At 39.1% G+C, this 16,311-nt stretch overlaps 1 protein-coding gene across 1 annotated transcript in view; it reads left to right on the top strand.

The window, feature by feature from the left end:
* Positions 1 to 16,311, top strand: part of FAF1 (Fas associated factor 1) — a 387,496-nt gene that overhangs the window by 340,505 nt on the left and 30,680 nt on the right. Inside the window, exons 17-18 of the mRNA XM_040978567.1 lie at positions 112 to 189; positions 9,916 to 10,131. Coding sequence (XP_040834501.1) covers positions 112 to 189; positions 9,916 to 10,131 — 294 coding nt within the window. The remainder of the gene's footprint in view (positions 1 to 111; positions 190 to 9,915; positions 10,132 to 16,311) is intronic.

Genomic DNA, 16,311 nt, shown 5'->3' on the forward strand with positions numbered 1-16,311 from the left:
CGCTTTGAATGTAGCAAGCTCATTTTCTTTTCTTTCTTTTTCTTCCTTTGCTTTTTCTTTTTTGAGGTAATCAAGTACTGACTGCCTGCTCCCATTCTATTTTATCAACAGAGGGAAGCTCATGAGAGAGAGATGGCAGAACAGTTTCGTTTGGAGCAGATCCGCAAAGAACAAGAAGAGGAACGTGAGGTAGGGTATAATTTTCAGAAAAAAAAAAAATTTAAAAACTGGGTTCATTTCCACTGTATTCAGTACTGAGGTTGAGTTTTAATGTTTCTTGCAACTTATTTCTTACTTTTCGCCTAAACTCATTTGAAGGTGGAAGATCAAACCTTTCCTTACAAGAAACATTCAGTTCTACTATATGAAATTCTTAGGAAATTTAATCTTATACTAGATTTGTGGTTTTCTATTCTTTTCAGTTCTGCTGCCCTTTTGTTGGCTGAGAAATACTTTCCATCCTTCTTGAATACTATCTCATTCTAAAGATCAGGAGCTAGTGCTATGATAAAGTGACTGCCTGTAGTGCTGGCATCCTAATGGTTGTTTGTTTGGGTTCTAGCTGTTCCACTTTGACCCGGCTCCCTGCTAATGTGCCTGGGAATGTGGCAGAGGATAGCCCACATCCTGGTTCATTGTACCCTGCCATTTTGAACCAGAAGAGGTTTTTGGTCCAGGGTTTAGACTGGTCCAGCCATTCCAGCCTTTGGGGAATGAACCAACATGTGGGAGACAACTCTCCTCATCTCCTACCCCAGTAACTCTGCCTTTCAGATAATTTAAAAAAAGAAACTTTCATAAAAAATAGAAGATACTGGGCCCGGCGAGGTGGCGCAAGTGGTTAAAGGTCCTCGCCTTGCACACCCGGGATCCCATATGGGCGCCGGTTCTAATCCTGGCAGCCCCGCTTCCCTTCCAGCTCCCTGCCTGTGGCCTGGGAAAGCAGTCAAGGACGGCCCAAAGCTTTGGGACCCTGCACCCGCGTGGGAAACCCGGAAGGGGCTCCTGGCTTCGGATCGGCATAGTATCGGCCCGTTGTGCTCACTTGGGGAGTGAATCATCGGACGGAAGATCTTCCTCTCTGTCTCTCCTCTCTGTATATCCGCCTTTCCAATAAAAAAATAATAAAGAATAAATCTTTAAAAAAAAAATAGAAGATACTGTGCTTTTCTATCCCTTACCCAGGCTTTACCTGCTAGAAAATATTTTTACTGCTAAATCATCTCATGATCAGTTTCTAAATACAGGAGATCCATTTAACTTGGATGATATTTTTGTGTATCACATCCATATCAATATAGGAAAGTTTTCATTTACTCACTTTGCAAACATTCTTCAAATACTACTGTGTACCTAAAATGGTGATTCAGACTTGGATCATGCTCTTCAGGAGTTCATAGTCTTTAAAAGATGGAATTATTATCTTCTGTGTCATAGATTTTCTACTTTCTCTATGCAAGTTTGTTAACCATTAAAACAGACTTTAATAGTAGTGATTTCTCTTTACAAGTAAGAAAACTGTACTATTTGAGCCATACATGTAGAAATGAGAACAGCTGAAATGATCACTTAGATCTTTATGACTGCAAAGTTTATACTTGTTCTCAAATTCTATTCCAGCATATGACCATTTGTTGTAAGCGTCTACATGAGTCATTTACAATTTCACAAAACTTTAAATGAAGTAGAGATTTGTCCCTATCCTCTAAACTGCTTCAAGAAATAGTTAAAGATCCTAGGATTCTTGTGCCATCAGTCCTCTTTCACACATGCTCTTTCCCTTAGTAGTTATCTGTGACTGTACTGGCTTGCTAAAATATCCAGGGGACACAATTAAATTGCATGTTCCAGATTTAGAGGTTGGTAGCTTTTATGCTGTCCTCTGATGATTTACCTAATTTATCATTCTCATATTTGCTCTGTTCCAAAAGTAAATAAAGCCTAACCTTAGAAATATTCTAAAAGCACCCTTTAGTGAAGCTCAGTATAGATTGAGCATTCTGTAAAATTCAAAATCCAAAATGCCAAGCTCCATCCTTTTAGATGTCAATGGAAAATTCCACACATATGACCCCCCCACATGACTAATAAAAATTCAGATACACTAAAAGAATGTGTAAAATTTCCTTAAGGTTATGGTATAAGATATGTATGAAAAGCAGTGAATTTCATGATTAGACTTGGGCCTCATCATCAAGGCAGCACATTAAGTATGTGCAAATTCCTCCAAAATCTGAAAAAGTTCAGAATCTAAAACACTTCTTTCTGGCCCCTGTCGTTTTTGATAAGGGCTACTCTCATCCTGAGTATATGCTATGGCTGCTAATGTGTGAGAGGATGGGACATGGAGGGAGGGAAGATCACATTTGGAAACTAACCACTATCTGGTCTTACGCACCGGTTTGCTCCTGTAAAATGCACATTTGCATAATGTTGGGTACCGCACATTATCTCACCTGAGTCACAACTAAAAGCCATATCATGTTTAATTTAATCTAGTCTTATCCAAATTAATGTTGACCTTTTTTTTCCCATGGACAGCAGTTGACATGATTCAGCACACTGAGTACTACAAACCAAAATACCAGAGAAAAGCTGATATTGTGCAACTTCTGAAAAAGCTGAGACCCAGAAAGATTAGACAGTTTGCCTGTGCTCACCAAACTGGTTGAGCACATAACCTGGAGCAGAAGCACGTCACCTGACTTTTCACAGTAACACTGCCTCCCTTCTTACTGGAAACTCAAACCCATATAATTACATTGAGAGGCAGGGGTGGTTTTATTATTTTTATTATCTCTGGTATTTCAAGATTCTTAAGAAAATGGGGCATTGAATACTCGAATAATCTTGGTCACATGGAATTCCTTGGTAGTTGTCCTCGTTTTGATGTAATTGTTGGGGTAAATCAGTAAAATGTAGAAAGTTACCAGCTTCTTGGTCATGATAAGACAAAAGACTGCCAGACTGTCTAGGGGCGTGCTTGTGGCTTAGTGTCTAAGGCTGCTTTAAACGAAAACCAAATGTTAAAAAAAATCTCCTGTTCTACTGATTTATTTATTTACCTTTTCTTTCTACAATCATTTTCAAGTATCTTACAATTCTAAGGGGTAAGAAAAGAAAGAAAACATATAGAAGACAGGGCAAAATCCAAATATAGAAAGATACATTAAGAAGCAAGATTAATGTGTTAACAACTGGCAATCCAGTAGAGACACCAAATGCCTATGATAGGTTTTTGCACATTTGCTCAATGTGAACCTCAAAATTACTTGGTATTTTAAAGACACATCCTTTTCTTGGTTCAAAACGAAGTAAAATATGATAGCCTACGGGTTTCACTTTGTATGTAACATCAGGCAAAGTTTTTTCTCTCAGAAGATGCCCTAAGACCTTACCACTGTATTTCCTGTGGTTCAGCTTAAAAGAGGAAGCTGTGTGATAAGGTGACAACTGCCCCCAGCAATATCCCATAGCTAAAGTAGCTAGTCATGTATGACAAGCTTTCTAAACATTGTTTTTACTCCTGAATTTCTGATAGATTGCATATGGAGGTTTTGAATCCCTGATCTTCGATTCAATGTTCAACAAATATTTATGTAACTCCTATGTATAGATCACTAAATCAGGTTCTCTTGATACTATGTATGTAAGTTATCATCCAGCCCTCAAAGAGCTCTCTGTCTAGTGCAGAAAATTAGACAAATACCAGGTAACTCTAAGGAAAGCTACCATGCATTATAAAAACCATTGAAGTAGTACCAAGTACTGAACATAATGGATCAACGTGATTTCCGGTTAGGATGGCAATATGATAGACTTTACAGACGAAGAAGGCTTTGGGGATTAGTAGGTCTTTGACAGTTAAAGAGGAAGAGAACTGAATTGATGAACAGATGAATAAAGGATTGGATGGAGTGCAGAGGGAGGGATATGGGCTGGACCATCATGAACAAAGCAACAGAGACACAGTATACAAATAAATTGAGAACACAGTTCAATGATTAGTGTTAGGTTACTATGGACACATTTCTAGACAATTAAAAGTGGGAAACAATGCACACAAAGCTACTTTGTTTTGCTAGTAGAGCCCTTACAACAAAACACCACATGGGATGCAAGAAGCCCAAATCCTTCCTCACAGGATCCAAGGTCATCGGAACAACAGCCAGGAACCCTGAGTGGTCCACAGAAACAAAAGAACAGTAAACTTCCTTCGGGACTAGAGAGAGGAGCTTTTTCTGGTCCTTACTTAGTTCCAACTTTGGATCCCCACCCTCTCTTGCAATGACCATCAGGCTCGCTCAAGAGCACCGCCCCCCCCCCCAAAAAAAAAGAACAAAAGCAAACAAAAAAATTAGGATAGGCAGAGAACAACTATGAAAGCTTAGAACCAGACAGGAAATGGTCAACATGGATTCATATATACCTTGCTAGTTACTCCTCACTAGGACATTGAAGATTTCTCTGCACACTTCTCCTAAAACTATACTGCACTTCTGCTGTTGACATATGCCTTTTTAGAGTTATAACCAAGTTTAGACTATCCTAAAATCTGCCAAGTTCAGCAAAATTATGCGTCAACACTATAAACTGCTAGATACTGAATAGTACCCTATAGCCATCTTAAGGTGTGTAGCAGCCAGTTCTGTATATAAACTAAAATTGAAATGTCAATGAGGTAGTTAAGAACTTGCATTTTTTTTAACATATTGATTACTCAATACCATGTCAATTAATTCCATAATGTTGTAAATTGTCGTTGATGTTGTGTTGGGGCTTTTAATTGATCAGGATGATATTCTGCCACCTCTGCCTTCAGACCAGAGATGGTCTCCCCAAGAAACTGTTGAATTTATCTGGACAATAAGATGCTGGACTCTATGCTTGGTATATGCTTACAATGAAAGAATCTTGACTGAATGTGAACTATAATACAGCAACAAGGTGGAGGAATCCACCATGGTGGGAGGGTATGGGGAAGGGTTGGGGGAATCCCAGAGCCTATGAAACTATGTCATATAATGCAATGTAATTAATAAAAAAATAATAGTAAAAAATAAATAAATTGGGGTATTTTGCCTGGGTACCTAGAGACAAAAAGCCTTGGTGCTTCTTTATGTAGAACTATTATAAGACCATTATGATAAAGAAAAACTAAAAGCTGGGTCACTAGGTATGAATATCAGTTTCATATGAAGATAAGTCAATGAATAAAAGGTAGTTTTCTTAAAAATATATACTTCAGCAATCAAATATTCCTATGTGAAAAAGATCCTTTAGGGGCCTGAATTGTGGCTTTGCTGTAGAGCCACCACCAGTGATGTCAGCATCCCATATCAGTACCTGTTCGTGTTCTGGCTGTCCCAGTCTAGCTCTCTGCTAATGTGGGGAAAGAAGTGTAAGATGGCCTAGTAGGTAGATCGCTGCTGCTCATGTGTCCTGGCTGAGGCCTGGCTCAGCCTTCACAACTGTCGATATCTGGGGAGTGAGCTCCCTCTCTCTGTGTTAAAAAATGTATATACTAACACACACAACACCTTTTAATATCCTTTAATTCTAATCTTATATCACAAGAAGATTTAATTCAGAATAATTCGTAGAAATAAATGTAAATTTTAAACCTATTAAACTTGTAAAATAAAACAAAATCTTCATGACCTTGAATTTGACAAAAAATTTTCAGCTGTCAAACTAAAAGCATAAGTCATAAATTAACAAATCTGTAAGGTAATCTTCAGCAAAATTATACACTTTTGCTATTTGAAAGACTGTTAGCAAATTGAAGGCAGAAACCATGGATAAAGAAAAAATCATATATCTGATATCCAGAATATATAAAGAACTCCCAAGGTAAGGAAAACCACCAGAGTTTTAAAATGGGCAAAATAGAGGCAGTGGATTAAGCATCTGTTTGTGATGCCGGTAATCCATTGAGTTTTCTGCTAATAAGCTTGAAAAAGCAGCAGAAAATGGCCCAAACACTTGGGCTCCTACCACTTACATGGGCAACTGATTTTCAGGTTCCTGCCTTTGGCCTGGCCCAACCCCAACCCTTGCATATGTTCTCTCTCTCTCTCTCTCTCTCTCTCTTTCTCTTTCTGTCTTTCTCTGTCATTCTACCTTTCAAATAAAATGAACAAGATAGTTGGACTGATATATTACCAAAGAAAGCATGGAAAGCAAATAAATGCATCAAAACACAATCATTAATCATAAAGGAAATGCAAGATAACATCACAATAGATGCACACTGTTTGGAATGGCCTCTTTTAAAACATACATACTTTTTTGATTTGAAAAGCAGTTAATGGGGGCCGGGTGCGGTGGCCTAGAGGCTTAAGTCCTTGTCTTGAACGCACCAGGATCCCATTTGGGCACCGGTTCTAATCCTGGCAGCTCCACTTCCCTTCCAGCTCCCTGCTTGTGGCCCAGGAAAGCAGTTGAGGACAACTCAAAGCCCTGGGACCCTGCACCCGTGTGGGAGACCTGGAGTAGGTTCCTGGATCCTGGCTTTGGATCGGCACAGTACCGGCCGTTGTGGTCACTTGGGGAGTAAATCATCAGACGGAAGATCTTCCTCTCTGACTCTCCTCCTCTCTGTAAATCTGACTTTAGAAAAAAAAAAAGAAGAAGAAAAAGAAGAAGAAAGGCAGTTAAGGGAGAGAGGAGGACAAAGAGAATCTTCCATTTGTTAGTTTTTTCCCCCAAATGGCTGCAATGCCCAGGAGTTGACCAGGCCAAGGCCAGGGTCTTGAGCTTCCACATGGGTTCAGGGCCCAGGCATTCGGGCCATCCTCCATTACTTTTCACAGGCATTAGCAGAAAGCTGGATTGGAAGCGAATGTTTGCATTTTAAAGGGTGAATCTGTATTATACAACCTAATCACCCAGTCTACTTTGTTTCTAGTCCTCTACTTCCAGCCCTCTTCCCTTTGCCCATTCTGTTCTGGCCACATTGAGTTGCTTACCAGATGCCAGGATATTAGCATCTTCTGTGACTCCTATCTAAATCAAAATGCCCGTGTTGCTCCCTCTCTCGTTTAGGCTTTTTTATACTGAGGATTGCAATATTTAAAATTGTATCTCTCCCTTCTCCAACATTTCCTGTACTCATTCCATAGTACTCATTTCTATGTGACAACTATGAATTTTCCTTAATCTTTATTTAATCCACATCCTATAAAAATACAGGGTCTGTGTTGGCAAAAATTATAATCTTTTTTGTTCTAGATAATGAAATATTTTCATTATCTAGGACCAAGTTTGACACATAGAACATACTCAGTAAAAATTTATGGAGTTACGCAATTTTAGCACATATTTAGTGCTTGTTAACCAGCTATTTAACTGTATTTAATATGTGCTCATAGAACTCAGAGACTAGTGTGTGTGCATGTATTGTGTGTGTGGGTGGGTGTGTATTTAGGCCAGTCTTTGATCATCATTATAAATGATGTAAATGTATTATTACTATTCTTTTTGTTTAAAAGGAAATTGTGTATGAACAGTCTTTTGTCACTGCCTAAATATCAGAGTCCCTGTTTCTAATTCCTCCGGTGTAAATGCTTAAATATTCATGCAATTTTTGTTTAAAAAAGGAAAAGAAACACTAGGGATCAGTTCATATTTGTAACTTATACCATATTTCTAACTTTATTGTAAATATAAATTAATTCAAATTAAAAAACTGTTGAGCAAATCAAACCGAGCTTAACAAAATGGTGTTTACTGTGACTGTTGTCTGAGAATAGGTGCCCTTTGTGTCATTCTTTTACAACAGTGTTTGCTTATACAAGGCCTTTATTTTTAACTATCATGTTTGAAACTAAACTACTGGTGTATTTTTGTCCATCTTGCCAGTGAATCTGTTGGGTATTCAAATCCCAGGGTTGTTGACTTACTTAATGTGTCCTCATTATTTTCTACATTGATTCAATTGGTGTGCAATATCTAAAGGAAGATATACTGGAAGAAAGCCCCAGACTACATACATAGAGTAGAAGAAACTGCATATTGAATGAAGCAACGAACTACTGCTGTTTATTCTTCTTTTGTATTATTGGTTAAGTTCAAATAATAATGTAGCATCTGTTGTTATACTGTGAAGGGAAAGGTCAAAATAGAAAGCTTATAGACACGTGGATTAAAAGGAAAATAGGAGAAAAACCAGGAAATATTACATTAACTTTTGCTTTTAAAAGTAGATCCAAAGTAATAATCATAACAACGATAACTCCAGCAACTGTCATCTGTTGATCACAGTGTTACATACAGCATAAGAATTGATCCTAGGCATTTGTCATCGATCAAGTGCTGACCATTAGTACTTGCTAAATGTTTTAAAAACATTGCAAGGAGAAGGTGTTTGGTGCAGCTGTGAAGCCACCACAAGGAAACAAACCCTCATCCTGTGTTCTAGTACCTGGGTTTGAGTCCCAGCTCCACTTTGAATTCCAACTTCTTACTATGCAAACACTTGGTAAAGGCCCAACTGTTTAGATCCCAGCCACCCATGTGGAAGAACTGGATAAGATCCAGGGTCCAGGCTTTAGCTAAAATAAAGCATGCGAATTAATGTCAGACTTCTTTTCCTCACAACCTTCCCAACTGCTAGGGACAAAGAAAAGTAAAATTTTAGTGGATTTCTATCAGATTCCATTGCAGGCAGGAACTTCATATACCTTATTAACTTTTAAAATAGATATTTGTTTATTTGAAAATCAGAATTACAAAAGGAAAGACAGAGAAAGAACTTCTATCTGCCTTTTTTACTCTCCAGATGGCCACAATGGCCAGACTTTGGCCAGACAGAAGCCCAGAGTTTTTCGTTCAGGGTTCCCATGGGGTGGCAAAGGCCCAAGCTCTTGGACCATCTTCTGCTTTTCCAGGCACAGTAGCAAGGGGTTGTGTCAGAAGTAGAGCAACCAGGACATCAGTTGGTGCCTATACGGGATGCCAAAATCACAGGTGGCATCTTTACCTACAGTGCCTCTACGACAGCCTTCTAATAAACTTCTAACTTCCTTACAGTGAAAGTATGCAGTAATTTAGATTGAGGGCTAAGAAACTAGAGTTCAGGCCTAATGATAGCCATGAGATCTCTCAACAATTTATCTGACCTTTTTGAGCTGATATTCACTTTGTAAAATAAGGGTTTGGTCCAGAAAGCTATCCTGAGATGACCAAATACCATAGCAAGTTAGTGGTAAAGCGGGAAAGAGAACAATGGTCTCCTGCTTCCAGTAAACCTTATATTTCAATTCCTGTTCCAATTTTTTAACTTCTACTGAGGTGAAATACATAGACAAAAAACCTGATATTTTAAAATGTGCAGTTTCAGTGGCATTCCCTGTATTTATTTTCACAATATTGGCCAACCATCACCACTATCTCAAAATTTTCACCACCCTAGACAGAGTCTTTATGTTCCATTTCAACATTAACATATTATCCAAAATTCGAGAAACTCTTCAGTTTTTTTCTACTTGGTATGTCTCCAATATAAATGTGTGTGTATATCTTTCATAAACACTTTGAAAGGACTTAATTCATACTCTAGAAAGGAAGCAGTTGGGTATTTCATATCTATTTCCTTAATCACAATTATTTAAGTCCTTTTGTTTTAAAAAATGGCCTTTCTTTTTGATGTAGTTGCCTGTCAGTTTAATAATATGTGTCATCAAGATGGGATTTGTTTTAATTAACTACTTGTTGGGCTAATATTAAGAAAATGAAAAACACAATTCTGCTGTTGAGCATTTGGCTTGGTTAATAAGTGGAGCAGTGACTTTTTGATGAGTTCTAGAAAGAAGTAGCTTGTAGCTTTTTTTTTTTTTTCACCTTTCCCTACCTCCTGAGGATCATCTTTTGCACATTAATATCTGTTTTCGTTTTTGTTTTTTTCTTATTTAGGCCATCCGGCTTTCCTTAGAGCAAGCCCTGCCTCCAGAGCCAAAGGAAGAAAATGCTGAGCCTGTGAGCAAACTTCGGATCCGGACCCCCAGTGGCGAATTCCTGGAGCGTCGTTTCCTGGCCAGCAATAAGCTCCAGATTGTCTTTGATTTCGTAGCTTCCAAAGGATTTCCATGGGATGAGTTCAAGTTACTGAGCACCTTTCCTAGGAGAGATGTAAGTTGTTATACCCACCTTAAAAAAGCATGTGTTAATGCAAAAATATCCCATTTGTATAAAATGCTTCAATGAAAGTTGCACAGTCCAGGCCGGTGCAGCATACTCAGGAATCTTCTTTTTCTGTACCTTGTTCTTTCTTCTACTTATGTAGAATATTTGGCTTTCCAGGCCCCCAGATGTATTTCTAGTATCCTATGTAAGTACTAGGTATTTCTTCCTTTCTAGTAGTCCAGCTGTTTTCCCCTATTCTGGCATTCACACAGGCTTACCTGAGGTTTCATCTTTGTATCCTTAGAATGTATCTCAGAGTTCTATCCTCCACAAGTTAACAGCAAATGAAGATTGATAATTGTAGGTTCACTAAGATCAAGGAATGCTTATCAATAGCTGTGATTTGCTAGTTTTCCTAGCTTGGGATATCAGGGGTGGTGACCTGTTTTCACTGTGTACCTCTGTTTCAGCCAGGAGATTGTCTTTTGCATGTAGATCTACAATTAGGTAGATTCACTGATTAAGTGGTTGTGTCCAGAAAGTGTTGACTGCCATCTCATTCTAGGGAGCCAAGAGGCTCTACATTTAATCCTTTGTTACCAAATTTGTTGGCAGCCTAAATGAAGACTGTCAAATTTATGAATTGTTGAAATTATTCAAGAAATCTTTAAGATACTGAATATATAGATAAAATCAAATTGTTGAAATTTTACAGTAATATGTAGAGAGCTCTTTACCAGAGATTATAGCTGAATTAACCTGCATAATAATGTGTTATAACAACTATGCACTTTTAGAACACAGTCTCAGTAAAAGTCTTATACCTTACCATAAACTACACCTGCTGAGTTCTTGGGCTTTATGCTAAAATAGGAGGCCTAGAGAAACTGCACGTCTAGAGCAGATCCGGTGAGAGTGTGAGAGAGCTAGGAATCATAGCATTTGAGAGACCTTTCTTCAAGGGCAGCAAAGCCCATGGGGTATGGTTGCTTCACTTACTTGAAAGCCTGCCACACAGTAAAGGATTTCTGACTATGAGACTCTTGGGACAGAACTGGCACCAATGTGTTGAAAGTTAAAGGAGGCAAATTTTGGCTTAACATATGAAAACATTTTCTGAAAGAAACATATTTTGTGAAGTACCTTCCCCGCCTTTGGAGATCATCAGTTACTTGTCTCAATAATAGATACACATTGAAATACTTCTGTTCCTGCTTTGCATAGGATTGTATGTGTAATTAGCTTTACAAGATGTGTAGTCAGTCTTCATATTCTGTGATTCCATTATGATCTTGATCTGCTAACTTAGACATTGCCTAATATACCAAAGTCAAGAAAATGGTTATGGCTCATGTAAATCCCTCAGACTGGCTGTCAGAGTCACAGGTACAGAAACCGATGATGTTACCTGAGCGCCACTGATCAGCCACAGCGCCCCTTTGGACGAATGAGGGACCTGCCATCCGCTTGGCTCTTAGCCTGGCTGACCTGGGTGGACTCCAGATACTGCTCCACCTGTTCCCCATCATTTACAGAGGGTATACAGAAATGCAACAGGAACACATATATACACATGTTCTTCCCACATAGGTAGACAAAAAATTACATTAAATTATATCACTGAAATTCAACTCTATAAACAGTTAAATATCTAGAAAACAACCATTGTCAAAATCTATTAAATCAAACAATACTGAAGATTGGCCGGAGTATAATTTGTGTTCTCTGGTGAACCTGTTACCTTGGAGAACATAAAAATTTCAAAGCTAAATTAGTTCTTCTCAGCTCTGGATTTTAAGTCAATCCCCCTTTGGGGCCTGAATTATAAAATAAAAGTACTAGAATAAAAAGTCTAAATACTTTCCTGGGTTTTGAAATTAAACTTTACTAACTTTATACTTTATTTTCCCTAAAAGTCAATTTTTTTAAAGTTTTTGTTTGTTTGTTTAAAAAGGAAGATTTATAGAGCAAGGAGAAACGAAGATAAAGATGTTTCATCTGTTGGTTCACTCCCCAGTTGGCCACAATGGCCAGAGCTGAGCTAATCCAAAGCCAGGAGCAAGAGCTTCTTCCAGATCTCCCATGTGGTTGCAGGGTCCCAAGGCTTTGGGCTGTCCTCTGCTGCTTTCCCAGGCCACAAGCAGGGAACAGGAAGGAAAATGGAGCAGCCGGGATACAAACCGGCGCCCATGTGGGATCCCAGCACATGCAAGGCGAAAATATTAGCCACTAGGCTACTGTGCTGGGACTTAATTGCTAAACCTGATTATTGAAATTGCCAAGGAAGCAAATCTCTAAAGAGGCTAGCTTTCGGGCCTAGCAAGATAGCCTAGTGGCTAAATCCTCACCTTGGGTGCAGCAGGATCTCATGTGGGCACTGATTGGTGTACCAGCTGCTCCACTTCCCATCCAGCTCCCTGCTTGTAGCCTGGGAAAGCAATAAAGGATGGCCCAAAAGCCTTGGGATCCTGCACTCACATGGGAGACCCAGAGGAAGTTCCTGACTCCTGACTGATACAGCTCAGCTCTGGTCATTGCAGCCACTTGGGGAATGAATCAGTGGACTGAAGATCTTTCTCTCTTTCTCCTTTTCTCTTTGTGTATCTGCCTTTCCAATAAAAATCATAAATCTTTTTTTCAAAGCTATGTTTTATTTTATCAGTATTAGCAGCTTCATCCCACAGGGTAAATCTGTGAAGTATGGAAAGTTGCTGAACTGTGACATGAAATGCAGAGCTCTTTGTGGGCCACTGCCCATCTGCCTTAAGTTCTACTGAGTAGGTTTGCAGCCCTTTCAGTGCAGATTAACCCTAAGTAGAGAGTTAGTCTTAGAGTCAATTTATTTCTGATGTAACCCTCTATCACGTTTTGACTGCTGATGCAAACTATCCAATCTGATTAACCTTCTCTTCTTGTTGTGTCTGACCACATGACTACCTCCACCCCCATTCAACTATCGATTTAGACAAGGCTAAGCCCAGTTCCTCAGAGGAAAAAGAAACCAGGCAAGTTACTCCTATAGGAGAAATCAGAGCCTCTAGCCCGTTAGAGGTAGATTTTATGGCCGTTGGTCAACCTTAAACTCTCTCACAAAGTGATCATTCTCTCTTACTTGAAACTCTTTAGTGACCTTAGGATATTTATAAATCTCTTGCAGTGTTTTCAGAACCTGCAGTCTGTTCCATTCCTGTCATTATTACTTACTTTTCATCACCAGGGGATTCATTATTGATGAGACACAGAAGACTCTCTTGCCTCTGTGCTTTTATATATTCTCTCTTCTTTGATTATTCACCCTCCTCATGCTTCTTATTTAAATTCATGTTTTGTTTTCAGATTCATTTTTTAATTTTTATTGGAAAGGAGATTTACAGAAAGAGAGAGAACTTCTAACTTCTACCCACTGGTTCACTCCTCCAATGGCCATAAGAGCCATGAGTTTCTTCTGGGACTCCTATATAGGTACAGGATCCCAAGGCTTTTGACCATCTTCTACTGATTTCCCAGGCCATCAGCAGGGATCAGAATGAGAGGTAGAGCAGCCAGAGCATGAACCAGTACCTACATGGGATCTGGGTACTTGCAGTCAGAGGATTAGCCAGTTGAGCCATTGGCCAGCCCTGTATTTTAATTATTGTAGTTGTTTATTTGAAACACAGCTTTGTTTTGTTTAAGTTTTTTTTTGCTTTAATACTATTTATGGTAAACACATATATACAACTTATTTCATTTGTAATTTCATTACAAACTTCATATACAAAAGAAGCAAAAAGGCACACATAAGAAATTCATGTTGACCACAGTGAAACACAGTTTTATAGGAAAATACAGTTCTTTTATCTGCTGGTTCACTTTTCGACAGCCATAACAGTTGGTGCTGAGTCTGACTAAAGCTAGGAGCCTGGAACTCCACCCAGGTCTCTGTCCTAGATGGCAGGGGACCAACCACTTGTGACATCTTCCGTAGCTTTCCCAGGTGCATTAGCAAGGAAATGGATCAGAAGTGGAGCTGCTGCAACTCAAACCAGTTTATATGGCATCCTGGGCAGTGGCTTAATCCATTACTCCACAACATTGAACCCTAAATTCATCTTTTAATGCCTAACTGAAATGTTATCCCTTTTGTGCAGCCCTCCCTTTTCTTCCAAGTTCCCAACTAGGGACCATTGCCGTTTGTGTATTCCTCTCTCATGGTGTTGCATTATTGTTCTGTAAAGCTTTCCAAAGCGTTCATATGTTAAAGTCTACCTCCTCTGCAGTTACCAGCAAAGTACCTTGTATGTAGGCTTTCAGTTAACTGTTGTTGAATTTTAACAGTGTCCCCTAAATCTCTGAGTCCAGAAAGAGTGAGGCTCTTCCTAATGAGAACAGATGTTGTAGGCCCACCCAGATTCTAGTCCTAAACCCAGAAAGCCCACCCAAGACTCCTTAGGCCTCTCAGACCTGGGTGTGGGATGAGAGTTAATGGCCCTTCATCCTTCTCTGATTGCTCTTGCAATTTCAAGAACTGCTGTTTTTGCAAGGCTATTCTGTATCAGCCATCTGTGACTGCAAGGATTAGGATCTAATTTGTAAAAGTCATCTTAAATTACAGGCAAACTAAAGACTGTTAAAAAGCACATCTTAAAACCTTGCTCCTTTAATAACAAATAATATAAGACTTAACTCTGAGAGTCTTATTGTGTCTTTAGGCTTTATTCCATGTAGCAGAGATGGGTTTCTCACCAGAGGACCTACTAAATGTTCTCCTGCACCCCTGCCTTCCACCAAAACAATCCTTTATGTTAAGATTTCCCAGCTGTCCAACTATTTAAACTATTTACCAAGTGTCTGCTGGGTATACTTCACTGCAGGATGACTAAAATAGCAAATACCAGCCTTCCCTGAGAAAGCTGGTTGTCAAGTTGCTAGGAACATTAAGTTACTTGTTTTCAGGAGGTTTTGTTTGTTTTTTCTTTTTTCGTTTTGCTAATAACAGTTACCAATAGGAAGAATACTGTGTCTCTCCCCTGCCCCACAACCCGGTTTAGGTCACTAAGCTGTGCCCCTTTGACATACTAGAACTGTATGAACACCAGTGTTCCATTGGCTTACTTGAGCCTTACACATGAAGTGAGTCCTAAAAACTGGGTAGTGACAACCCTACCACTAGTCACCTTGTCTTAGAGATTTCTGCCAGTTGTAGACAAGGTAGACCCATTGTTACTTTCCCAGTCAAACTCCAAAATGCTGGAGTTTTATTGTTGGCCATGCCTGCCTTCATGATGAGGGGTGGTGGGACATGCTGGGGAAATCTTTTTGGTTTAGGTAGGTGGGAGCTTAAATGTAGGAAACCACTGACAAGGGAAATTCTTATGGTTGTGATGGGAGGGGGTGAGGAGCAGGGCACAGAGGGGCTAGGAATCACTCAAGCCAGTATAGTATTATCATGCCTGCTAGTTTTTCTGGGGAAGTAAGGAGTAGATTGGAGGTGAAGGAGCTGGAACTCAAACAGGTGCTCATGTGGCATGGTAGCAGTGCAGCAGCAATTTAACCCACTGGGCCACAATACCGAACCTCAAGAATGCCTTCTCCCATATTGCCATCGTACACAGTTAACATCTCTTTCTTTGAAATGTTGGCTGTCTATAATAGGTTGCAGTTCTGTCAGAGCCTTTTGTAAGAGTCTGTATTGGGTAATCATGCATGAGAGCCCTTCATAACCTCCAAGCTTTACTTACTTTTGTTAAAAGCTAACACAAGAGACTCCATCTTAATTCTGGTAATGTTAATATCCCCATCTTGTGATCAAAATACAGAAAACAGAGGATGGAAGATATCTCTCTCTCTGTCTCCTTCTTTCTCTGTAAATCTGCCTTTCCAATAAAATAAATAAATCTTAAAAAATTATAACCAACTTAATCATATACAGTTTATTTATACGCAAAACAATTTGTTTATATACAAAAAAGGAAGACAAGGGATTACAGATATGCTCCAGGGACTGATGGTTCACATTCAGGAGACAAAATTGCAGAGTGGGCATTTGGCATAGTGCTCAGCATGCTTGCATCCACAGTACCTGGATTAAAATTTTTAAAAAAGAAAGGAAAAGAAAAAAGAATTATGTCTAAATCTCTTATATGAGATAACTTTACCTCTGTTTTACAGATAGAAACTGAAACTGTACATTAACCAAGATTACAA

The sequence above is a fragment of the Ochotona curzoniae genome, unplaced genomic scaffold, assembly GCF_017591425.1.
Source record: "Ochotona curzoniae isolate NIBS_2020 unplaced genomic scaffold, NIBS_Ocur_1.0 contig_291, whole genome shotgun sequence".
NCBI classification, from domain to species: Eukaryota; Metazoa; Chordata; class Mammalia; order Lagomorpha; family Ochotonidae; genus Ochotona; species Ochotona curzoniae.